The 23,825-nt window shown below is 48.0% G+C and overlaps 2 protein-coding genes across 3 annotated transcripts; both read right to left on the bottom strand.

The window, feature by feature from the left end:
• Positions 1-984: 984 nt before the first annotated feature.
• LOC146755464 (rho GTPase-activating protein 33-like) lies at positions 985-4,276 on the bottom strand. The gene is made up of 6 exons (XM_085525441.1): positions 3,865-4,276; positions 2,976-3,098; positions 2,516-2,863; positions 2,119-2,245; positions 1,776-1,921; positions 985-1,459 (listed from the first exon to the last, which is right to left on the bottom strand). The coding sequence occupies exons 1-3, from the start codon at positions 3,928-3,930 to the stop codon at positions 2,783-2,785; spliced, it is 270 nt and encodes an 89-aa protein (XP_085381567.1). The 5' UTR covers positions 3,931-4,276; the 3' UTR covers positions 985-1,459; positions 1,776-1,921; positions 2,119-2,245; positions 2,516-2,782.
• Positions 4,277-7,064: 2,788 nt separating this feature from the next.
• Positions 7,065-12,125, bottom strand: LOC146755465 (obscurin-like). Of its 2 annotated transcripts, XM_085525442.1 has the most exons (6): positions 12,036-12,125; positions 11,855-11,955; positions 10,865-11,134; positions 9,912-10,178; positions 8,432-9,701; positions 7,065-7,298 (listed from the first exon to the last, which is right to left on the bottom strand). In XM_085525442.1, the coding sequence occupies exons 3-5, from the start codon at positions 10,980-10,982 to the stop codon at positions 9,394-9,396; spliced, it is 693 nt and encodes a 230-aa protein (XP_085381568.1). In that variant the 5' UTR covers positions 10,983-11,134; positions 11,855-11,955; positions 12,036-12,125; the 3' UTR covers positions 7,065-7,298; positions 8,432-9,393. The 2 variants fall into 2 exon arrangements, with proteins under 2 accessions (XP_085381568.1, XP_085381569.1); XM_085525443.1 differs by lacking the exon at positions 11,855-11,955 and having other exon boundaries at positions 12,036-12,123.
• Between the last annotated feature and the right edge of the window lie 11,700 nt (positions 12,126-23,825).

Genomic DNA, 23,825 nt, shown 5'->3' on the forward strand with positions numbered 1-23,825 from the left:
CAGGAGTGCAGGGGAGCAGCCAGAAGCTGTTTGCATTCCCTGCTGTCTGCTGGGCAGCTTTGCTGGAGATGCTTGGGTTGCTTTGTTTTTCCCTGGGAGGTGGGAAGGAGCTTTGGGTTGGAGGCACATCCCATGCCAGAGCATCCCGATGGCACGTGTGGGGCACTGATCTGCAGCAGAGGAAGGGGAGGAGGTCCCAGCACAGCTCTGCACCATGCTCTGCCACACTGGGCAGCTTGTTCCTGGCTCAGCAGCACCATCAGACAAGAAGCAGGGAAGGAAATCAAGGATGGGGGGTACTATCAAACGCAGTTAGTGCATGCCTGTGCAGGACAAACAGACCCAGATCTTGTGGGTTGTTCCTGCTTTTGTAGCATTCTTGTGCTGTAGCTTAGCAAAAGGTTCTGCTGCTTGAATCTTCTTCTGCAAGAGCCACCTACCAGTAAATGTCTGCGGGGATGGAGGATGTGACAGAAAGCATTTGTCTCCACGACAGCGTAGTTACACTTGGTCTAGAGAGTGTGAGAGGCAGGCAGCACTGCCTGATGTTGGTCAAGGCGAGCTCCTCCTGCCGCAGCACGATGATGGCAGGGCTGGAGATGATCTGCAGGGACAGCTCACAGGTGGGAGCCAGGAATGGACACGGCGGGAGGACAGAGGTGTTAGGGAGCAGCTACGGCATCGAAGAGCATCAAAAGGCCCTGAAAAGAATCACAGAGCTACAGCCGGGAAGCTTGAGGTTTTCATGAGCAGCATCCAGGATGCTAGAGACTATTTGCTGCCACACACAACGGCAGCAGAGCTCTCGCTGCAGGCATCCCAAAGTCAGGCAAAATGGGAACACACCCAGAGCTCGGCCGCGCAAACCCCACAGCCAGAGTGTTGTAAGCTGAGCTGCCTTGATGTTTCTTGCACTCATCCCAATCTCTGCGAATGAAAACTCGGAATTCAGTCAAGGCGTTGATTGAGCACGAGCGTGCCTTTATTCAATAGGAGAAAGGAGGGGGTGTGAGGTCTGGAGGAAAGATGGGACTCATCCTCTCTTGTAATCATGAGAGCTGCTCAGAGACCATGCTGTTGCCCAGAGCCTGGGACTCGTGTCCTGATTCTGTGCCCCCCTGCGAGATGCTCAGCTTCTCCTCGGTGATGCTGACCTGAGCCTGCATGGTGGTGCTGCTGTCGGGGCACTCGGGCTGTGCTTGGGCTGGGCTGCACTGCAGAGACATTGAGTCCAGGCTGGTGCCTGAGGAGTCTGGCAGGCTCAGGTCAGCAGCTTCAGTATGGATGGGATGAATGAGCGCTTCAACGATGATGACATTCTTCTCTTGATAGCTGATGTTATACGGAAGGCTTTCATCTGAACTGCAGCATCCTGTGCTTAGTAACAACTCTTCATTGATGGAAGATGCGTCATCGTAACATGCCCTGCGTCTTGGGGATATACAAGGGCTCGGGTCACCTAGGAAGGAGTAGATGTACAGCGGTTAGTGTCGAACGTTCGCAAGATGAACCATGGAGATTCTTGCCATTTGGCTATGTAGTGGTGGTGGGCAGAAGCAAATAGGCTTCTAGCAACAGTGTCACTGTCTTGAAAGTGATCCACGTGCAGGTCCAGCTCTTGTGTTGACAAGAGACTCATTTGGGAAAGACAGGTGTCAACTGAAGATGTCAGGCACGGCCTTGAACGCCAGAAGGAGGTACAAGCCCACTGAAAGCATGAATTCTACCTGTGTTGCTGACAAGCAGTGTTTTGTAAGCTGGATTTGCATGCTTACCTGCCAGGACCAAGACTTCTGCTTCAGAGGGCTCCTTGGCACTGCTCTGCAGTCGGCGTTTGGCCACAGGGGATGGTTTGCCCAGGCAGAAGCAGGAACATCAACTGCAAGCTGCTGACTCTGCCCTCTTACTGGGAGAACTCATTCTGCAGAGAAAACAGAGCATGCTGTCAGTCGTGGTGCAGGGTGAGGGAAGAGCTGCACCGAGCCCTGGCCAAAAGTTGCCTGTTCCGGGCATTGCCTGCTTTCTGCTGAAACACAGCTTAGAAACGCCCTCTGTTTCAAACAGCAGAGGATGCTTCCATTCCTACAGCTCAGCCCTCAAGTCCTGAAGGCTAAATACCTCTCAACGATGTCAAGCAAGGACATGGATCCGGAGAATGTCGGAGGCTCAGGCTGCTTCGCTCTCCCGGGGCTGGCCTTCACCAGGGAATGAAGGCGGTTGATGAGCTTGCCCCATTTCTTTGGCTCTGTGCAACAAAACAAAGAAACCAGTTCATTTCAGGCCTGGCTCGGTTGGACGAAGCTGAGCGCAATGCATTCGACAGAGCATGTAACAATGGGAAGAACATTCCCAACAAGGGCACGCAAGAATGGATTTTCCCCATCCCTGGAGGTGCCCAAGGAGCTTAATGCAGTTCTCTTTCTAAGCTTGCTGAACTTGGGCATAAACAAACCCACTGAAAGTAGCGTTCTGACCCTATTTGACTAACTCGCGTTGTCAAATGTAAATTACGCACCTGGCTTTGGCAATGAATTGAGGAGGGAATCGGGAACTTTTCCGCTGATGAGTTCCATGCACTCACCAGGGAAAAGCCCAACCTGTAATTAGAACAAAAAGACAGGTGAGCATTAGCCCGAGCCCAGAGCCAAAGGGAAGGTCCACTGACAGTGACACAGGGCAACTGTTTGCATCCAGCAGCCATCCTGTGCAGGCAGAGCAGCTCCAAGCTGAGATTCCCAACTCTACTGAAGTTGTGCTCTCTAGTCAAAAACGTGTGTCTACCTCAAAGCCACGCTTGCCTCTCCCCCAGGGGCTCAGCCTGTTGATATGTCCTCATATCAACAATGCTCACCAGATCTCCGACCTGCAAGAGATTGAAACATCAATCCCAGATTCAGCAAATCTGGTAGGAAAACAAAGCAGAAAGGACTGCCCTCTTATATGCACAACAACAAGGAACGCCTGGAACTGCTTACCTCCAGAGAGAGCTCATCTGGCCCCTGGGCAACGTGGCTCTTAATAACATGGGCTGCCGCAATCGCTGGTACGTTTAAAGATGACAAAGCACGCACCAGCTGCGGCTTCTGCATGTTATCAGCCTGCAAAACAGAGCACAGGCCGTGGTCAGGAGCTGAGGACAAACCATGAGGATTTCAAGGTGAGGAGCACATCTGCAGAGAAAGCTGCAGCAAATGCGCTCCGTCCTTCTCAGGAGCACTTCAGAAGGAGCTGCACGTCTCATAGCTCTGGAGCAGCACTTCTTACCCACCCTTCACTACTCCAAGCAGCTCCAACAAACTTCTCAGAAGAAATCCAGGCCAGCACAGACCTGGCAGACCAGAACCAAGTGCAGCTTGTGTGACGGCAGTGCCCACTCCTTGCTTCCACCCTGCTCCAGCAGGTTAAGGAGTCTGAGCCTCACTGGCCTTTGACAGCTCAAGACTTTCATCATCTCATGCCAACATTTCTCACTAAGATACACCTAAGGCATTGAATTCTCTTCTCACTACCTCCTCCCAGTCCTCCCCTAGGAACAGAAACCATTCAGATTCTACAGCAAACTACAGCATCTACCCGGCAAGAGCACACTGAACCACCTGCAACAATGAAACATGGTTTTGGAGAGTGGGTCTGAAAACACACCTTTAGACAGCTGTCTCCCTGTAGCCAAAAGGAAACCAAGCAGCAAAAGAAGAGTCCAGCCTGAAACATGCCCATGCTACTAGCCCAGGTTTTTCACAGTGAATGTAAAATCCATCCTGCTCTTGAGGTAACAAATGACCAGTGGGTCTCCCCTTGCTCCACCCCTTCTCCTTCAAAGCCAGAAAAAGAAAGAAAAAACAAGCAGAAGAAACCCAGACGTACCTTTCCACACACAAAGCAGAAAGTGGAACAGCAGTTGTCTCCTTCCTGAGACATGGTGGGGAGCATCCAAGAGGAAGCCCAAGTTCTTTGCTTCTCTCCACAGGGGAACTCTTGCACTCTTGGCAAGAGCTGCTTTGGTTCTTTCTTCAACTGCTTCCATCACCAGAATCTCCTTTGGAAAAGGAACCCTAGAGAAAGAATCAGCAAATGAAAAAGAATGAGGAATAACCACTTTCCCAGCATTCTTCTGACATGCAATTAAGACTCTTGACTCGGGCAAGGTCTTAAAATCAGCTGGTTACAAGAACTGTCCCAAAATATATCCAGCTTCTGTACAGCTGCCGTTATTTCTGACAGCGAGTGTAATCACAGAATCATAGAATGGCCCGGGTTGGAAGGGACCTCAAGGATCATGAAGATCAATCACCTCCCTGTCCCTGCTGGCCATCCCCTCTTCTGATGGAGCCCAGGGGACCATTTGCTCTCTGAGCTGCAAGAGCACGCTGATGGCTCACGTTCTGTTTTTCATCCACCAGGACCCCCAGGTCCTTCTCTGCGGGGCTTCTCTTAAGGACTGCTCCTCCCAGGCTGTACAGATGCCTGGGATTCCTCCAGCCCAAGTGCAAAACCTTGCACTTTGCTGTGTTGAACCTCATTAGATTCACCTAGGCCAACCTCTCGGTTGAGCTCCCTCTGAATGGCATCCCTTCCTTCCACTGCGTCAGCCGCACCACTCAGCAAACAGCAGAGGGTGCACGCGATTGCATCACTGGTATCACTGATAACCATGTAAAAAAGCACTGGTCCCAAGACAGATTCCTGGATGACACCACTTGTTATCGGCTTCCACCTCGACATCGAACCACGAATCACCACCCTCTGTCTGTGGCCTTTCAACCAATCTCTTATCCACCAGGTGGTCCACCTGTCAAATCCACATCCCTCCAGTTTAGAGATAAGGATGTGGTGGAGGGCCATGTCAAAGATCTTGCTCAAGTCCAGGTCAATGACATCTGTTACCTTCCTTTTGTCCACAAATGCCGTCACTCCATCATAGAAGAGCACCAGACTGGTTCGGCATGGCCTTCCCCTGCTAAAGCCACGCTGGCTGTCTTGGATCACATGCTCATTCCTTATGTGATCAAGCATGTCTTTGAGGCGGATCTGTTCTTCACCATCTTCATCACAGTTACACATTTGAATCAAATAATTGGTGTTCCTGTCACCAAGAAAACCTCTTTGTCTTCTACTCCTGCTGCACTTCTGTGCTTTCACCAGAAGCAAAGGGAGAGGCCACCTCCTAGATCCAAATTTTAAGAAACCAACACCCAATAGGTGTCATCTGAAGTAAAATAGCAGAGAAATTAAGATGACTCTTCTGCATCCAGCTTGGATCACTCCCTCACTCAGGCACACCACCATCAGATCAAGGAGATGCTGCCTTCAGCTTTGAGACTGTATGGGAAATCACAGCTTGAACCTCTGATTAATCAGCTGAGGCAAGTGTTGGGTCAGCTGCGGGAGCACAGGTGAGAGTAATCTAGCTGTGCTCCCAGAAGGGGTGCACCTCGACTCAACCTCCTTTGAGACCTCATTTAAAGGCTGACCACCACTGAGGCAGCATCTTTTGGAGATTGCTCCCCAGTTGAGACTGCCTCAGCTTTCTGGTCAAGGTATCGATATTGGTGAGTTTCCCTTTGCTAATAACCTTTGACTATTTACCACCATCTTGGTTAACATCTTTTTATTAGCCACCCTTACAGAGACCATAAGGGTTTGGGCTTCCAAACTCTCAGCAAGCATTTGGATCAGCCAGCTTCCTGCTGGGGAGCCCCCTGCATCACTGCTGCCTATTCTGGTACCGGACCCGCAGATGCTTCAGAGCTCATTAGCATGGACTTCCTTCCTCCCCTCAGCAGCTGCTCCTGCACTCACCTTCATTCCTACTCAGATACCGGCCACTTCCAGCACCAGCTGACCTGCAAGACACAGAAAGGAAAGGTGGGAGTCATGCAAACGCACAAGCCCAAGGCTGCGTCACCACCACGTATGGCAGCCTCGGGAAGTCAGCTGCAACTACAGCCTTTGTCAGAATGGAGACAGGCACCGTCAATTCAGTGTGACCTCTGCAGTCATTGCCACCATCAGAAATAGGCACTGAAATCGCTCACTTCACTGCAGCTGGTTACCTCCAAATTCTTTTGCTTTTGGGAAAATGCGGACACGGAATTGAAGGACACTAGAAAAATGACATCAACTTCATTGTAAGTGGTTAAGCAGGACTTGAGCAAGAAAAGCTTCTCAGCTCCTTGTAAGGCACTAAGTGATGGGATATATCCCGTACCTGCAGAAATCCTGACCTCTGCCACAGGTGGCTGAGTGACACAAAAGTTGAGCTGCCCATTCAGAAGCACATGGAGCAGGCCATGGAGCGGTTACATACCAACACATGAACAGGCACTTTCCCATCGGAAGGGAAATCCCTTCTCCCTGCCATGCCATGCCCACACCGCTCCTCAGGGCTGCACTGACAGCACAGACACAATTGAAACATCTTTTGTCATCATTGTGGTTTTTCACAGACCCAGACAATGAGATACTGGGTTGCTGTGTGGGTTCCCAGGCGGCACTGCCATTTCCAAGCCATTGCTTCCTAGGGGCACAGAAAGGAAAACACCTGAACAAAATTTCACCCAGAGATTGCTATTTTACCATTCTTCCATGCAAAACAGGAGGACAATACAGCGGATTTGTGCAGCTGCATCAACACCCTGGGTGCTAAAGGAATGCAAAGACAGAAATATCAAACCTACAAGGAGGGAAGCTATGTTTAGTAATATCTTTTCTCATTTACAACAGGCAGTTGGCACTACTAAAGGAAAATCCCAGGCCTCAGGTTCTGACAGTGCGACAATCTGGCACGGACTCAGATGTGCGTGATCCAAATGGTTTATTCCAGGTTCTAATACCACTTCTGTGAATTCACACGTTTTCTCTCTTAACTTTCCCACAGCCTTCACATGTCCACAGAACATCCCACAAACTCTCCTTTACGGTGCACGTAGGCACTCATCCCACCAGAGCCATTAGTCATTCCTAGCCATGTGCTTCTCCTCCAGTCACGGACAGTATCACACAGCCATCATGCATCTTAAATGACTCAGTTTTTCTGTTCTTTCTGGAGGTGTCCTTGGTTCCCAGCCTTACCTTCTCATGCCGTTCATCTTGCTCTGCAGCTCCTGCTCTGAAGAGTCTTCTTATGTTCCCACATGACAGGAAGAAAATGAAGACACAACCCCTGCCACCAAGGTCAGCTCTGCAGCACACGTTACCTGAGGAGCACTTGGCTACTCATGCAAACTGCACAGTGCCAGGAAGATTGTTACATGTTGCACTTCTTCTTCTTCTCCTGGCTCAGAAATTAAATTTTCTACCTAGAAAATGGAAAACAAACAAACAAGCAAACAAAAAACAACAACAACAAAAAACACCTCACCTGACATAAAGGAGACATGATTGTTACTATGGAATTCCGGAGGGCAAGGTATTTGCCCTCTCTATGAAGAAGCTGACTGCAAAGGACTAAGAACAGCCACGATCACGTTGAGAACTTGCGGGTAAAATTCGGGACTGAACCAATAATGGGCTTCTGGAGGTGAGGGTCTGCTCCAGGCCGCCTGGTCAAGGGAGCCTGTTGATGGGCCCTGCTTACTGCAGCTACCAGAAGCACCGCGTTCACTGACTCTCAACTTGATGGGGGATTCCAGTCAGGCTGGGAAATCAGCATGGCTGGCTGCAAGCTGTCTGAGAGACTGCTGGAGTGCACTGACAATAACTTTGTGGGCCAAGCATTAAGCACACCAAGCAGAAGGGAAGCATTACTGGACATGCTGCACAGCAGGGGTTAAGACTGGAGGTGGTCAGGGCTGTAGTGACCATGCCCTCCTAGAGTTCCTCATCTCAAGGAATGCGGGCCTGGCAAAAAGCAAAGTCAGGACCCTGAGCTTCAGGAGAGTCAGCTGCAGGCTGTTCAAAGAATTCTTGGACGAGGGACACTGGAAAACTGTTCTTAGGGGCAAAGGGTTCAAACATCCCTTTGTGTGCACCTGTGTGCAGCCCAACTCCTCAGCACAGCCCTGTGCAAGCACACATTTGTGCCACCGCATCCACGCACTATCCATGTGCTCACACACACTCACACAACCACATCCCTTAGTGCAGCCCTGTGCGCACACACACTCACACATGTGTAACCCCTTCCTTTCACTCCCAAAGTGCACGCACACACCGGTACCACAATGTCCTTGTGCAGCTCCAACACTCTGCACACCCCTGTGCACGTACATATATGTGCATGCTTGTCCTTGCACACATACCCACAGACCTACACACACCTGAGCAACACCACTGGTTTGTACACTCATGGACACAAATGTGTGTACAACACCATCCATGCACATATACACACACACACACACACATGGATCCCCACTGCTTTGCACAATTCTGTGCACACTCACGTGTGTCATGCACTGATTTTCCAGCCAGTCCTCGAGGGGTCACTTACTTAGGACGGGAGTGCAAGGGAGCAGCCAGAAGCTGTTTGCATTCCCTGCTGTCTGCTGGGCAGCTTTGCTGGAGATGCTTGGGTTGCTTTGCTTTTCCTTGGGAGGTGGGAAGGAGCTTTGAGTTTGAGGCACATACAGCGCCAGAGCATCCCGATGGCATGAGGGGGATCAGGGCCCCTCTATTGGTTACCTCGGTGGCTTGCAGCAACTGGAACTTTCCCCCTTTTGGAAGGGTTCACCTTGGTGGTTGTTTTGTGTTTTAATTCTTTCACTCGTGCCTGATGTAGATGAATCCACGGGGGTACCAGATGATGAAGACCATGGTTCCCACGATCGCCTATTGAGAAAGCTAAACAACGTGAATTCCTCCCGACTCATATCATCAAAAATCTCAACCATAAAAAAGAGACGTCTTCGTATTCAAGCAAATGACAACAGTAAGACCATGCATGTTCTTTTGTTGTATTTCCAGTGTAATCATGGGGAGGATATGAAGAAGTGGATCCACTGATGAAGAAGTGCAGAATCCACTTCTGCACTTCAGGCACGAGTTCCTTAGAATTGGAAGAGAACCTTAAAGGCCATCTTGCCCAGCTCCCCTGCAATAAACAGGGACATTCAGAGCTAGATCAGGTTGCTCACAGCCTGGTCATTAGTCATCCCGGAGGCAAAACACACACTGAACGATTTCTCGCTGCAGTCATAAATCCTTGGAGACAACAGCATTGACACTGCATGTTACTGAAGCAGTAAAAGAAATTGCTCTTGTAACTCTCCTTGTGTTAAGGAAAATGATGATAAAAAGCAATGGAATGCTTTGGCAGGACACCAAAACCATCCTCCTTCGTTGATATCTGCTGCAATGGAACCTTCCACTGGAAGAAGCCCCTGATGACTTGTCACCCCATAGTGGTGAGCTTGAGAAGCAGGATTGCTGCACAATAGAATGAACTGGAGCTCCTTAGCATCTCTTACATCCAGGAGGGGTGTGATCAGACCCACCTATCACCTTCAGGCGCGCGCTTTCTGATACCCTGTCTGACTTCACTGTCACTGTGCCAGCATCCTCAGGCGTAACCTGCTTCATTGTCAGTGTGCAGCAATTGCCAACGTTCTTGATGTCATTGTAATTGTTGGTGTAAAGGAGGTTGCCATTCAGGAACCATTCCACGTCCTTGTCATCATGGGACAGCTCGCAGGAGAAGACAGTAGAGCTCTCTTCTTCAATTTCCACATCCTGCAGGTGCTTCTTCACTTCTACATTGCGGGCTGTGGGGAAACAAGGTGAACTGTTACCACTGTTACTATAAATCATACTGGGATGTGGTAGAATGGTTGGACTAGATGATCTTTGTGTAATCTTCTCAGTGAAGATTATACATTTATAAAGTTAGCAGGAGAGAACGGCAGAAATCAACCTCAAGAAGAGAAATCTGAGGTGAAATAGGACATGGAAGAGGCCATCCTCCCTGCTCATACCTTCAGCTGTCAGCGTGGCCTCAGTCTCTGCAATTTCTGCCTTGCACTTGTACACACCAGCATCATCGGGCTTCAGCTTCAGAATCTTGAGCTCTGCTGAATGCTTATCCCTCTTGATCTTGTACTTCTCAGAGAGCTCAATGGGTGTGTGGCCCTGGAACCATTTCACAACCTTTGGAGAAGGCCTGAAGTCACAGGACAGGATGACAGAATGACGTTCCAAATCTGTCTTGTCCTCCAACTTCCTGGTGATTTGTATATGGTAATCTGCAAAGCAGGGGTGGAAGAGAAGAAAGGATGAGGACAATTGGAGGAAAGTCTCTTGCGTCTACTCCATTTCAATTAATGTCATGTTCACGATGGTTCTTTGAACCACTCTAAAGATAAAACAAACGACTGCCTATAGGGAATGCCATTGACTACATTTCCATAAAGTAACACTGTATACTATATACCAAATGCAAGGTCCAGCTCTTGCTCTGTGCTTATTAAAATGCTCCCAGTTGAGGCAATTATTCAAATAAGAGTGAGTTGAAAATATAACAAGTACTTTAGGATGTGAATGGAGACTCTTACGCTGGGGACAACAGCAGATAAAAAGCCTGGAAGTTTCTTTCAGATGAAATCAATGACAAACTGCATCAAATTTAGGTGCTACCAAACTCAAACTTGTCTACTTCAGAAATACAATTAATTTCACCTGATTTGACTTCTTTGGTATAGCCAAGGACAAAACCTCAGCTCTGCAGATCTGAATAGTAAGCACATCACAACTATTCAAACAGATCTTTTACTGAGATGCAGCTGTCTCATTTAGTGTCCAACGACTTTGAACTGGAAATGGAGCAGACCCTCCAGAAACACACACAATATTTCAAAGACCCCAGTGAAGGAAGACTGTACGTTAATTAATTCTTCATCTTCATGATGTAAATCAAGCCAGGATATGTTACCTCTGATGAGCAGATTGGCTGTGGATTTTGATTTGCCAATTGAGAACTGAATGGTGCCAGTCATATCAGTGATGGTTTTCAGTATGCTCAGCTGGTGGATGGTGCCTTCTTGCTGCATAATCAAGTTTCTGCCAGCCTGTAAGATTTCTCCACGCAGATACCACTTGGGAGGTTTCACAGAAGGAATGGATATCTCGCATTCAAATTTGGCTTCTTCAGGCTCAGTCAAATACTCATCACACAGCTCCTTTACTAGATTAATGGATTGCTCTTTAAGAAGGATGGAACAAGAGAAAGCAGAGATTTAGAAGGAATGTAAAAAACCCTTACATTATCACCCTACTTACTCACGTCAGCATTACTGCACATGAACACTACACCTATCAGCTCAAAATGCCTTAAAACATCATTAAAAAATAATAGAAAGAAAGGAATGTTGTTAAGAAGTCAGACAATAAGACTGACAACCTGAAGAGAGCCCAGATCTTCTGATTCCCAGTCCAACATCCAAATCAAACCATGACCTTCCCATCCCGATATCAAACTCCTCGCATTACGAAATGGAATAGAGGTTCACTGAAACATGGACATTGATAATTACTTTGGTTAAATACAGCAACTTAGCTCTGAACAACAAGATTTCTCCTAGTAAAGGTCTCTGTAGCTCAAATGTAATGGCTCTACTTAGGAGAAATTCATTTTCCAGGATTTTCTTGCCCTTATAATTGTAACAGTGGCAAAGCTGGGGACTGAACTCTTGAGTAGTGTGCTAACTCAAATGTCTCCCTTTTCTTTACCACACTTAACATCATATATATACCCTAACATTGTATATATTAAAAAAAAAAACAACTCTGAGCTCTTTTCAAACAAACAGAGAAAATGAAGAAAAAATTCAATCTATGTTTTTTATCCCAAAACGTTCAAACACAAATCTGAAGTCGAAAGGTAGAAAATAAACCTCCTAAGAAAATAATCTGTTTTACTTACCAAAAGTAAATTCCAAAAGACAAGCTGGATATTTTGTGGGCAGAAAGGTAGGTAGGTAGGAGTTTGCATTTCTGTGAAAGGTCCTGGTGGTGTTTAACTTCCTTGACATTCAAGCAAAGGATGTTAGCTGGTTTATAAGATAAGATAATTTAAGCAAAATCATCATCTGAACCATAATTACCTTTAACTGTAAGATGGGCACGAGATTCTGCCTTTTCTGCAACAGATTTTATTTCTGCGGCATCCTAGACTTGGACACGTGTGTAAGTCAGCGAGTAGGTCCTTCCTGAAGCAGAGAACCACAGAGTCACTAAGGCTGGGAAAGACCACTAAGGTCATCTAGTCCAACCTCCAACTCATCCCTACCAAACTGTGCTCTTGAGAGCAAACCCACAACTATACTTGGCTTCCTTGAGCAAAGAGTTCTGAGGCACATGGCCAGGCTGAGCATCACCCATCTGGTTTCACAGCATCACTGCCTGTTCTCTCATGTCAATGAAACCACCCATTCCCCCACGTCCACATCCCTACCAAAGTGTAATCTAAATATGGCTTCTACAAGGACTGACCAAATGTGGCCTTTCTGATAACCTTTCTGATCGCCGAAGTCGCCTGACTCGGAGCCGTCCCGGACCGATCAGCAGCAGCTGACCGCGTGGTCAAGGGGGATCTCGGGCGGTTCCTTCAAGCAGGGAACCCCCGGGTAGAGGAGAAGCCCGGCAGCTCTCAGGGAGCAGCTGACGCAGCCGCTGACGCAGCGTGTGGGCGTTCCCTGCCTACGGAGGGAGATTTAAACGGGCACAAGGAGGGCAGCGACTAGTCGCTGCCCACCAGAAACGGTCAGGAAGAGGCGGGGCTCGTGCACCTCTTGACTTCCTGTTTCAGCTCTGGTAAGTATTCTGCTCCGACATGGGTGCTCCCCGGCGAAAGGCTGCTGCCAGAAATACTGAGGAGGCCAAGACAAGGGTCCCGATCTCACAGAAACGGGAGGCAGCAACCAAGAAGACTGCAGAGACCCAGACTGAGGTCCTGCACATGCCTTATAGGAAGGCTGCTGCCAGAATGTCTGAGGAAACTCAGACTGAGCCCCCAACCCAAGATGCTGGTGTGCAGGTCTCTGGCTGTACTGAGTGCCAGAGCCTGGCCCTTGCAGTGCTGGGTGAGGGAGGCAGTGATTGTGTTCACTGCGACCAGGTGAACTACTTGCTCAGCCTCGTAGTTGACCTGAAGGAGGAAGTGGAGAGGCTGAGGACTATAAAAGAGTGTGAGAGGGAGATTGACTGGTGGTGTCAGTCCCTCTCAGCCTCAAGTTCTCAGCACACAGTCGAGGCTCCTAATGGAGCATGTCAGCCCCTGCCACAAAAACAGGTGGTAAAGGGCAACACAGCAGCCGGCCCCCTGTCCTCTCTTCCCCCCAGCAGTAATTTGAGAAGGGAGAAGAAGTGGAAACGGGTACCTGCTCGACGGAAGGGGCATCCTCCATCACGACCATCCCTGGCTCCCCAGGTGCCTCTGCGAAACCGGTTTGAGGCCCTGGAACTTGAGGGGGGGACTAGTGAGAGTGTGGAAACAGGTGCACCCATGAGGTTGCCTCAGGTGAAGCGGTCACCCCGAAGCCTCAAGACTGCTTCTACACGTAAGGACAGAAGGGTGATTGTTGTAGGTGACTCCCTTCTGCAAGGAACAGAAGGCCCTATATGCCGGCCTGACCCTACCCGCAGAGAAGTGTGCTGCCTTCCTGGGGCACGGGTCAGGGACATTTCAAAGAAAATTTCTAGATTGATTCATCCTTCAGACTACTACCCACTTTTAATAATTCAGGCTGGCAGTGAGGAAGTTGGCAAGCAAAGCCTGAGGTCCATCAAGAAAGACTTCAGGGGAATGGGGCGAATACTTGAAGGAGCTGGGGTGCAGGTGATCTTTTCTTCTATACCCGTGGTGTCAGGAAAAGATACAGGGAGGATCCAAAAAACCCATCTCTTAAACAGATGGCTTAAGAGCTGGTGCAGACACAAGAATTTCGGCTATTTTGACCATGGGGCAATCTACACTGCACCTGGAATGATGGCTGCTGATGCAAGCAGCCTGTCCCTGAGGGGTAAGAGGGTATTAGCTGAAGAATTAGCGGGACTCATTGATAGGTCTTTAAACTAGGAACGAAGGGGGAAGGGGGCAAAATAAGGGCTACTGGGGTTGAACGGTGCATTCGAGGGATTGTACCAAACTCTGTGGGCAAAGATTGCAGAGTGCAAAAGGAGGGAGTAGGGCAGGGGGATGCTGGGGATGCCGCTGTTCTAGCGGATCCTGGATCGCTTATGAAGGTGGTGAGATGGACAGCCCGGCTGAAGTGCCTTTATACTAATGCACGGAGCCTGAGTAACAAGCAGGAGGAACTGGAAACTGTGATGCACTCTAAAAATTATGACATTGTTGCTATCACAGAAACATGGTGGGATGACTCCCACAATTGGGATACTACCATCGATGGCTATAGGCTCTTTAGGAGAGATAGGCGAGGTAGGAAGGGTGGGAGAGTCGCCCTTTATGTCAGAGATTGGATAAACTGTGAGGAGCTCCCCATGAGAAACAGTCAAGAACAGGTTGAGAGCCTGTGGGTTAGGATTAGAGATGGGACTAATAAAGGTCAGCTGGTATTAGGGGTATACTACAGGCCACCTGATCAAGGGGAGGCTGCTGATGAGGCTTTCTTGCTCCAGATGCGTGAGGCGTCTGGCTCACGGGCTCTTGTCCTGGTGGGGGACTTCAACCATCCTGACATCTGTTGGGAAAACCACACGGCGAGCTGCAAGAGCTCCAGAAGGCTCTTGGAATCCATTGATGATAGCTTTCTGGTTCAGGTATTGGACAGACCGACCAGAGGTCAAGCGTTGCTGGACCTGCTGCTCACCAACGCTGAGGAGATCATCAAAGGCGTCAAGGTTGGAGGCTGCCTGGGTTCCAGCGATCATGCCCTGGTTGAGTTTGTGATCTCAAGCGATGTGGGCCTGGCAAAGAGCAGGACCAGGATGCTCAACTTTAGAAGAGCAGACTTCAAGCTACTCAATGGAATGCTGGCCAAGATCCCCTGGCGCGCTGCCCTCAAAGATAAGAACGTTGAGGAGAGCTGGCTACTGTTCAAGGATGCCCTCCTGGCAGCACAAGAGGTCTCCATTCCCCTGATTAAGAAAGTGGGCAGGAGAGGTAGAAAACCGGCATGGCTCAGCAAGGACCTGCTAAGAGAACTGAGGGTGAAGAAAGGGGTGTACAAGCTCTGGAAACAAGGCTGTGTCACCCGGGAAGACTACAGGGATGCCGTCCGAACTTGCAGATGTGGGATCAGGAAAGCCAAGGCGAAGGCAGAACTGAACTTGGCGAGGGATGTGAAAAACAATAAGAAAACCTTCTACAGGTACATTGGCCAGAAGAGACAGGCCAAAATGGGCGTACCTACTCTGGTAAATTTAAAAGGAGAAATGGCTTCAACAGATGAAGAGAAAGCTGAGGTGCTGAATGAGTTCTTCACCTCGGTCTTCACTGGTGGCCAGGATTCTAGTCTTTTTCACGTCCCTAAGTCTTGCACCCCCATACCTCCATGTGGGGACCAAGGAGGTAAATCCCTCCCCACTGTAAGGGTAGAGCAAGTCCGAGAGTGCCTCCTTAGACTGAATGAGTATAAGTCTATGGGGCCAGATGGCGTGCATCCCAGGGTCCTGAAGGAGCTGGCTGAGGTGGTTGCTGAGCCGCTCTCCATCATATTTGAGAAGTCGTGGCTGTCAGGTGAGGTCCCGGATGATTGGAGGAAGGGTCACGTCACTCCCATTTACAAGAAGGGGAGCAGGGACGACCCAGGTAACTACAGGCCGGTGAGTCTCACCTCTGTGCCTGGGAAGATTATGGAACAGATCCTCCTGGACAACATGCTTGATCACATAAAGAACAAGCATGTGATCCGAGACAGCCAGCATGGCTTCACCAGGGGAAGGTCATGCTTAACTAATCTTGTGGCCTTCTATGATGGAGTGACGGCGTTGGTGGATGAAGGGAAGGCGACCGATGTCATTTACCTGGACCTGAGCAAGGCCTTTGACATGGTCCCCCATCACATCCTCATCTCCAAACTGGAGGGAGGTGGATTTGATGGGTGGACAACTAGATGGATAAGCAATTGGTTGAAAGGCCGCAGACAGAGGGTGGTGGTCAATGGCTCTATGTCCAGGTGGAGGCCGGTAACGAGCGGTGTCCCTCAAGGGTCTGTCTTGGGACCGGTGCTCTTTAACATCTTTATTAATGACATCGATGAGGGAATGGCGTGCACCCTCAGCAAGTTTGCTGATGACACCAAGCTGAGTGGTGCAGTTGATACGGTGGAGGGAACGGATGCCATTCAGAGGGACCTTGACAGGCTGGAAAGCTGGGCTCGGGTGAACCTAATGAGGTTCAACACGGCAAAGTGCAAGGTTTTGCACTTGGGCCGGAAGAACCCCAGGCACCTGTACAGGCTGGGAGGAGTTGTCCTTGAGAGCAGCTCGGCTGAAAAAGACCTAGGGGTCCTGATAGATGAGAAACTTAACATGAGCCAGCAGTGTGCTCTGGCAGCCCGGAAAGCAAATGGGATCCTGGGCTCCATCAGGAGAGGGGTGGTCAGCAGGGATAGGGAGGTGATCGTCCCTCTCTACTCTGCTCTTGTGAGGCCCCATCTGGAGTACTGTGTCCAGGTGTGGAGCCCTCAGTACAAAAAAGATATGGAGATTTTGGAAAGGGTCCAGAGGAGGGCCACAAAGATGATCAGGGGGCTGGAGCACCTCCCCTATGAGGACAGGCTGAGGGAGTTGGGTTTGTTCAGCCTGGAGAAGAGAAGGTTGCGGGGTGACCTCATTGCAGCCTTTCAGTACCTGAAGGGAACTTACTCCCAGGAGGGGAGTAAACTCTTCGAAAGGGCTGATAATAGCAGGACTAGGGGAAATGGTTTTAAGTTGAAGGAGGGAAGATTTAGGTTGGATGTTAGGGGAAAGTTCTTTACTAGAAGGGTGGTTAGGTCCTGGAACAGGCTGCCCAGTGAGGTTGTGGATGCCCCGTCCTTGGAGGTGTTCAAGACCAGGTTGGACAGGGCCCTGGGCAACCTGATCTAGTAAATGTGTATGTTTGGTGGCCCTGCTAGGCAGGGGGGTTGGAACTACATGATCCTTGAGGTCCCTTCCAACCCGGGTAATTCTGTGATTCTGTGTGATTCTGTGGCCGTCGTCACCTTCAAAGTACCTGATACAGAAGGATCACACTCACTGTCAGGCAAAACCTCTTTGGAGAGGTGAACTGACTGCCCTGTTCACCCCCACTTTGGAAAGAACTGCACTCATTTCCTACCTGCTCCTGGCAGTGTGGGATGGTGGGATAGCATCACACTTCCCACACTAAGCTTCCCATCATGTCACTTGTTCCACCCTAACCTCAGTCCCAAAACAAAAGGGAAACTCCCTTCTGAACCTTCTTCATTTCAGATGTACTTTCTGCTTGATCTCCAACCCACCCCCCACTCAGGAGAAAGATCCCCCTCTTACACCCTACCATCTTGCCGCATTCTGATGTTGTCATCAGCCTTCAGCTTGTTGTCATCTTTGTTCCACTGGCTCTGAACCTCATCGTGTGAAATATGACAGCCAAATATGCACTCCCATATTCATTCACTTCCACATCTTCCAGTGGTTTAACAATCTTGATATCTCCAGCTGTGAACCACTAGAGATATATTTGTCAGGGTATTTCCAGAACTGAGCGCAGCATCTTTTCCTTACACATATTTACATAGAAAATAAGTAGGATTTTGTTTTATTCTAAACCATCATCCATTCACGAGTCATTTCTCTCTTCAACACAGTCAATGCATTATTGCCCTTGAACCTAAAGACAGACTTACTAGCTACAAAGGAGCTCCCTGCAAACAGTTTTATGGAAACCAGAATCTCATTTATTCTAAAACCTTTGCAGCAAAATTAAGGGTAGAAAAACAATAGAATGGAATGAATCTTTAAGGTCATTTAGCCAGGCTGAGCATCATCCATCTGGTTTCACAGCATCACTGCCTGTTCTCTCATGTCAATGAAACCACCCATTCCCCCACATCCACATCCCACCAAAGCTGCTTAGTGCTCCCAAAGCGAATGCTCACCAGCTGTTTCCAACTTGAAGGTCATCTTCTGGCCAGCAGCCTCGCAGATGTATTCTCCAGCATCTTTCTTCTCCAGCTGCTCCACAACCAGACGCCGTGTTTTGCCCACAGAATCCAGTTTGAACTTTCTGGAGGAGGCAAGCAGTCTTCCATCCTCGTACCATTTTACTTCGCTTGGATCCTGTGCTACTTCACAGCTGAGGGAGGCACTTGATGCCAGGGCAGCACTCACCTCTTTCTGCACCTTCTCCTTCTTTATAAACACAGGTTTTGGCTCTGAGGGAAGAAAAGAAAAAGTATTGACTGAGGGACTGAAATGAGACCATCTTGCAGGTTTTATGTACAGGTTGGAACAGGTTTAGGTTACCACTTGTGCCCGAACTAATAGCCTTCACTAGAGAATATCAGCTCTTCTGTTGACACAAAGTGTCAAATCTAGGCAAGAAAGAACCTAGGAACTGAAGGAACCAAGAGGGTCCTTGAACACCAGTCCCATGGTTGCAAGTCACTATGCAAAGATATTGAACCCAAAAGAACATCTGTCCTGCAGGCAACCAAAACCTGAGTTCCTTTTACTTAAGACCCACTGTGAAACATCAAAACACATACACATGTGATAGTCAAACCACTGGCTGCTTTTTCATGACCCAGAACAGTACTCCTAGCTTCCTGAACAGACTCCTCATGGCCTCTACCATTGCCACAACTGTGACTGTCAAAGGCACAAAGGAAATATGCTCACCAACGCAGTCCTTTGTTCTTTGTGTGTGATTTGCAGATATCTATTTTACTTTGAGCTCTGGGAATAGTCAGCTCTACCAGGTCTCTTACTGTGAGTAGCAGACTCACCTATCCAGATGCAGCCTCCAACATAAAGGCATAGTAAAAAGGCAGTGTACTACTAGGAGAAGTTCCTGCTTCTCCTGCCATGAAAGGCTGCACGTAGAACATGCACTCCAGCCTCACTGCACATACTGCTCTTAGTCAAATGTTTCGGTGAACAAGAATTACAGTTTGGGATCTCAGGCACTGGAGAGATTTGAATAATATCTTGAATATTGCTTCCATTGTACATATATCAGTAATTATTATTCTACAGACAGACTGAAACAGGTCTTTGTGCCATACTAAATCCAAATACTTGCTACAAACCCAGGCAATCAAGTATAGGGGAAAAACCTCAGCACAGACTACTGCAACTGGATCACTGTATAATAGAAACTAGATTTTACTTTACTGATCTCTGCTGTATTTCAGACAACACCTGTCTTACCTGTGACATGAATCTTGAAGGTGAGTTTCTGGCCAGCAGCCTCGCAGCTGTACTCCCCTGCACCTTTCTTCTCCACCTGGCTCACCACCAGCCGACGCTGTTTGCCCTCTGACTCAGCCTTGAACTTCTTGCTCGAGCTGATCAGTTTCCCCTCCTTGTACCACTTCACCTCCATCTTCTCCTGGGCCACCTCACAGCTCAGCGTGGCATTTTCTGTTGGTGCAGCCTTCACCTCCTTCTGCACCTTCTCCTTGTTGATAAAAGCATCTTCTGCTTCTGGAATTGAAGGCAAATGGGCACATTTAAGACATGAATCTTTTCTACACAGCCTTCCCCAAATGCCCAAATTAGTCTTTGGACTGTACCGTTGAGGACAGCTTTCCCACTCACATTTCCTGACAGTGCTATGAACTGAATGCCAACATCTCAACTATATCAATTGCCAGTGAAGAACTTCCTCCCTGCCAGACCAAAACAGTTTAGATAGCCCTAAACTTGTTTTCATTTCCACCAGTATCATGTTCCAAAATCTTCAAAAATTAAAAAACACCCCTTTCCCCACTGTCCAGCAGCACACCAGCATACGCAGTCATTGAAAAGTCTGTTTCATACAAAGGGACAGGCATTAAATTGTCCAAACAAGCTGACAGCTGTAAGTTGCTTTGCCAGCAAAAGCCAGGTGAGGGGTCAAGGTTAAATTCTGTTTGTGATTAAGTCATAGTGAGGAAATGTATTTTTCTCACCTACTTATTTCTGAAAACAGTTCTAATATCTCCTGAGTTTTCAGAGGCAGTAATAAAATGGTTTCCCCTATGGAATCATAGAACGGTTTGGGTATAGAAGGAAGCTTTAAAGATCATCCAGTCCAACCTCTTGCCGTGGTCAGGGACATCATTCACTAAATGAGGCTGCCCAGGGTCCCCATCCAGCCTGGCCTTGGACACTCCAATGATGAGTCACCCACAACCTGCACTCGACAATCTGTTCCAGTGTATCACCACCCTCATCATAAAGAACTTTTCTCATGTCCAAACTGAGTCTACCCTCTTCACTTTTGAAACCATTGCCCCTTCTTATGTTGCTACAGACCCTGGTAAAAAGCCTTTTTCCACTTTCTTATCAGACTCTCTTCATAAATAGAACGCCTGTCTTCCTCCATTTTGGAATGAAAAGCACCAGCTTGAAGCCTTTCTATTTTTAAGCATTTCTTTTGTACCTGCTATAGAGAAGAAAACAAAAGAAAATACTGGAAAACCTTTTTAGTTGAAGGTTTCTTTAATTTAATAGAAACCACCAATGCCGCCGTCTAGCATTGTGACCAAATGCTGTCTCTGAGACTATTTAGGAAGAAGCATTTGCAGGGGTGTGCTTGTGCCCTGAAGATATCTTTAATATTCTTTAATTTCCCCTGAAATTATTGACTTCTCATTTTGCTATCATTGCATCTACTTGAGATCCCCAGGGAAATTCCCAAATTATTTCCAGCCTGTCTTAAGCTGAGGCTTCCCAAGTCCTCTGCGTTCATAGCTTCAGAAGGCAAACAGAAAAGCACAGGAATGAAACAGAATTTAAGCACCGTCTACATCACTGAATGCTGGGGTTAAATGTGTCAAACCACTTAACTTTCCCCTCCTTCTTTGTTGGGGGGTTCAATACAGTCGAAACAATTTCTCTCATCTGTGACATCAATCTTGAAAGTGAGTTTCTGGCCAGCAGCCTCGCAGCTGTACTCCCCTGCATCTTTCTTCTCCACCTGGCTCACCACCAGCCGACGCTGTTTGCCCTCTGACTCCACCTTGAACTTCTTGCTCGAGGTGATCAGTTTCCCCTCCTTGTACCACTTCACCTCCGTCTTCTCCTGGGCCACCTCACAGCTCAGCGTGGCATTTTCTGTTGGTGCAGCCTTCATCTCCTTCTGCACCTTCTGCTTGTTGATAAAGGCATCCTCTGCTTCTGGAATTGAACTGGAAAACATTGGGTAAAATATACATTAGATATGAGCAACTTGTGACTGGAAGACATTAAAAGTTGCTTCTATGTTGTATTCGACCATTTCCTGGAGCAACTCTGCTTCACAGTGTTTATCACACATTATAATGCATCCTCAGCACAGTCCCTATGGTCATCCCATCCCTCTGGGTAGTCTTTACTATCAGCTTGGACTCCTAATTTTCAGATTACTTCTAATGAAGACAATGACAGATCTTCATCTGTCTGTCTTTTTGATATTGCTCCACTCTGCACTGGATATCAGCCAAGTACAGCTCAATTATGAAGACCTCAAAATCAGGAAACCATAGAAATTTAAGAGCAGAAAACCATCATTTGACTCTACCCTTTGGTAATGATATAGCTCTTAATATGGTGAATATTTGGCCTACATTAGATTTTGTAGCTCAGTTTTATGCATAAAGCATGGTTTTGTACTCACAGCAACCCCTGATTCTTCAGAGAACTGGCTGAGGTCATCTCCTCTTAATACCTAACACATATAGAAGAAAGTGTTTAAAGCCCACCTTACCCTTTGTGTCAACAAATGGAGTTAGCATCAGAAAGATATCAAGTGTAATTAGTTAGGCATACACACTTCAGTTAAGGTGATTCGTTTAATCACTTTGCTAAGTGGGATCGATTGATACATTGAATCTTTTATTGATTACTTTAATGACTGTTTTATCTGATTCTCCTTTTACCAACAACTGGTTGCTGAGAGCGTTCATGCTAGTTCCTATGTGAGGCGTGGAAGAACAGATAAACCCTAAATAAATGGGCTTCCATTTCTATTCCATGGTTTGCCCTACAGAAGGCTGTAGAAGTGCAGAATATTTCTGACGCACTTACATCATGGACTTCTCTAGTGCTAGCCAGCTTCTAACAGCAGAGCAATTTTGAATAAGCTTCCTATGCTTGTTTGGGTCCCAGGAAAGATCCCAGGGTCCTGATGCTGATACCAAGACAGAGGCTCCAAGCATGAATGCAGGACTAGCAGGTGTGAGGGGGATTGACATTGCCTTTTATTTGCAGTGGAGACATGAAAGACCACTCATTCAGATCATTCATGCAAGCATATTCAGGCATACCCAGCTCAGGTGACCGGGAAGGCTCCTGCTCCCCAGCAGTCATGGCAAACCCTTCCAGGACCTGTCCCCTATCTCCTTCCTCCCCGCTGTCACTCTGTGAAGCCTTCTGCTGCCACCCCTTTCCCTTCCTTCATGACTTTCTCCTCTGCATGCTGTCTGAATTCTGAGTGGCAGCAGCTGCCCAGGAGGGTAAGTTCAGCTCAAGTTCCTGTGCTGCTGACCGCTGCAGTACGTGCAATCCCAGGATTCACACCACAGCTCTACCACCAGCACTGCAGTCCACTGAAGGCGAGGGAGCAGGGCAGCAAGCCAATGCAAGAATGCAGTTGATACACTCTACATTTGATCTCCCTGCTTGTATTGACTGTAGAAGCATCATTCTCTCCGCCCATCTTCAACAGCCCCTGTTTTGACTGATGGTTTTCAGGGGAGGTTCAAGTTGGATGTTAAGAAAAACTTCTTCTGAAGAGGAATGGTGATGTGGTGGCACAGCTTTGCAGGGAGGTGGCGGGGTCACCATCCCTGGAAGTGTTCAATAACCATGGAGATGTGGCACTGAGGGACGTGGGCAGTGTGCATGGTGGGATGGGGTGAGGCTGGATGTGGGGATCTTTGTGGTCTTTTCCAACCGAAATGATTTGATGAAGATCAGAAGGGTTGCTTATTAGCAAGACAACAAACATGGCCTAGACCAAACAGGTGATGCAAAACTTCTCACAAATGCAATGGAGCTTTGGCCCACTTCAAATAAGGATTTCAGCATGCACCACAAATACTGAGATAATGAGATGGCAGAATCAGCCCTTTTTACTCTAGTTTTCTATAGGTTTCCAAGGTGTGCAGCACTTGTTTCTTTTAAGCAAGAAGGTCTAATCTGCATCCCGTAATGCTCAACACTCAGCACCTAACATTCAACATGTCCTTAAAATGGGATTGTTCTGTGCTACCAGTGGAACCCTGGGGTAGAGGAACCCTGAAAATCTTTCTGAGTGCAATGGTAAGAGGACAAATTAAGACTCAGAAAGCCATTGCACTTTGGGAGAAGCTAGTAAGATGAGGATTTCTGTAGTGAAAGAGCCAGCCACTCCAAGAGTACTCATAATCCCTCCTGACTTTCACACCACATCATTTTGCAGTGAGGGCTGGACTTGCACATCATGTTACAGTGAGAAATACATAAGAAATACAGCAACAGTAGCTAGGCAAGCACTCTCCACGTATGGCAGAGGAGGAGGTATTACATTACCCTGTGCAGCCATGAGCTCATCCGGTCTGAAAGAGAACAGAAAACCTTTGGTTTCTGAGGCAAACAGCTAATAATAGCCCTCAGCTAGCAAAATTCAAGAGTAAAAGCACTACATTTCTGGGTTTTCTCCCTACACCTCTGCAATAAGACGTGGGCTGGCTTTGGCTGCTGAGGATTAACTTGGTTGATTCCAGCTGTTGCCATAGTCT

This window comes from Coturnix japonica, chromosome 32 (assembly GCF_054131305.1).
Source record: "Coturnix japonica strain WE chromosome 32, WE-NBRP24, whole genome shotgun sequence".
In the NCBI taxonomy this organism is placed as follows: Eukaryota; Metazoa; Chordata; class Aves; order Galliformes; family Phasianidae; genus Coturnix; species Coturnix japonica.

What these genes read in the sequence shown, in the direction of transcription:
- LOC146755464 (XM_085525441.1), bottom strand. Translation starts at nt 3,930, where the DNA reads ATGCTCCCCACCATGTCTCAGGAAGGAGACAACTGCTGTTCCACTTTC. An exon ending in TCTGCTTTGTGTGTGGAAAG is followed by an intron (nt 3,099 to 3,864) that starts GTACGTCTGGGT and finishes TCTGTTTTGCAG; the next exon opens with GCTGATAACATGCAGAAGCC. An exon ending in CAGATGAGCTCTCTCTGGAG is followed by an intron (nt 2,864 to 2,975) that starts GTAAGCAGTTCC and finishes AATCTCTTGCAG; the next exon opens with GTCGGAGATCTGGTGAGCAT.
- LOC146755465 (XM_085525442.1), bottom strand. Translation starts at nt 10,982, where the DNA reads ATGCAGCAAGAAGGCACCATCCACCAGCTGAGCATACTGAAAACCATC. An exon ending in AGCCAATCTGCTCATCAGAG is followed by an intron (nt 10,179 to 10,864) that starts GTAACATATCCT and finishes CCTGCTTTGCAG; the next exon opens with ATTACCATATACAAATCACC. An exon ending in GGCCACGCTGACAGCTGAAG is followed by an intron (nt 9,702 to 9,911) that starts GTATGAGCAGGG and finishes GTTTCCCCACAG; the next exon opens with CCCGCAATGTAGAAGTGAAG.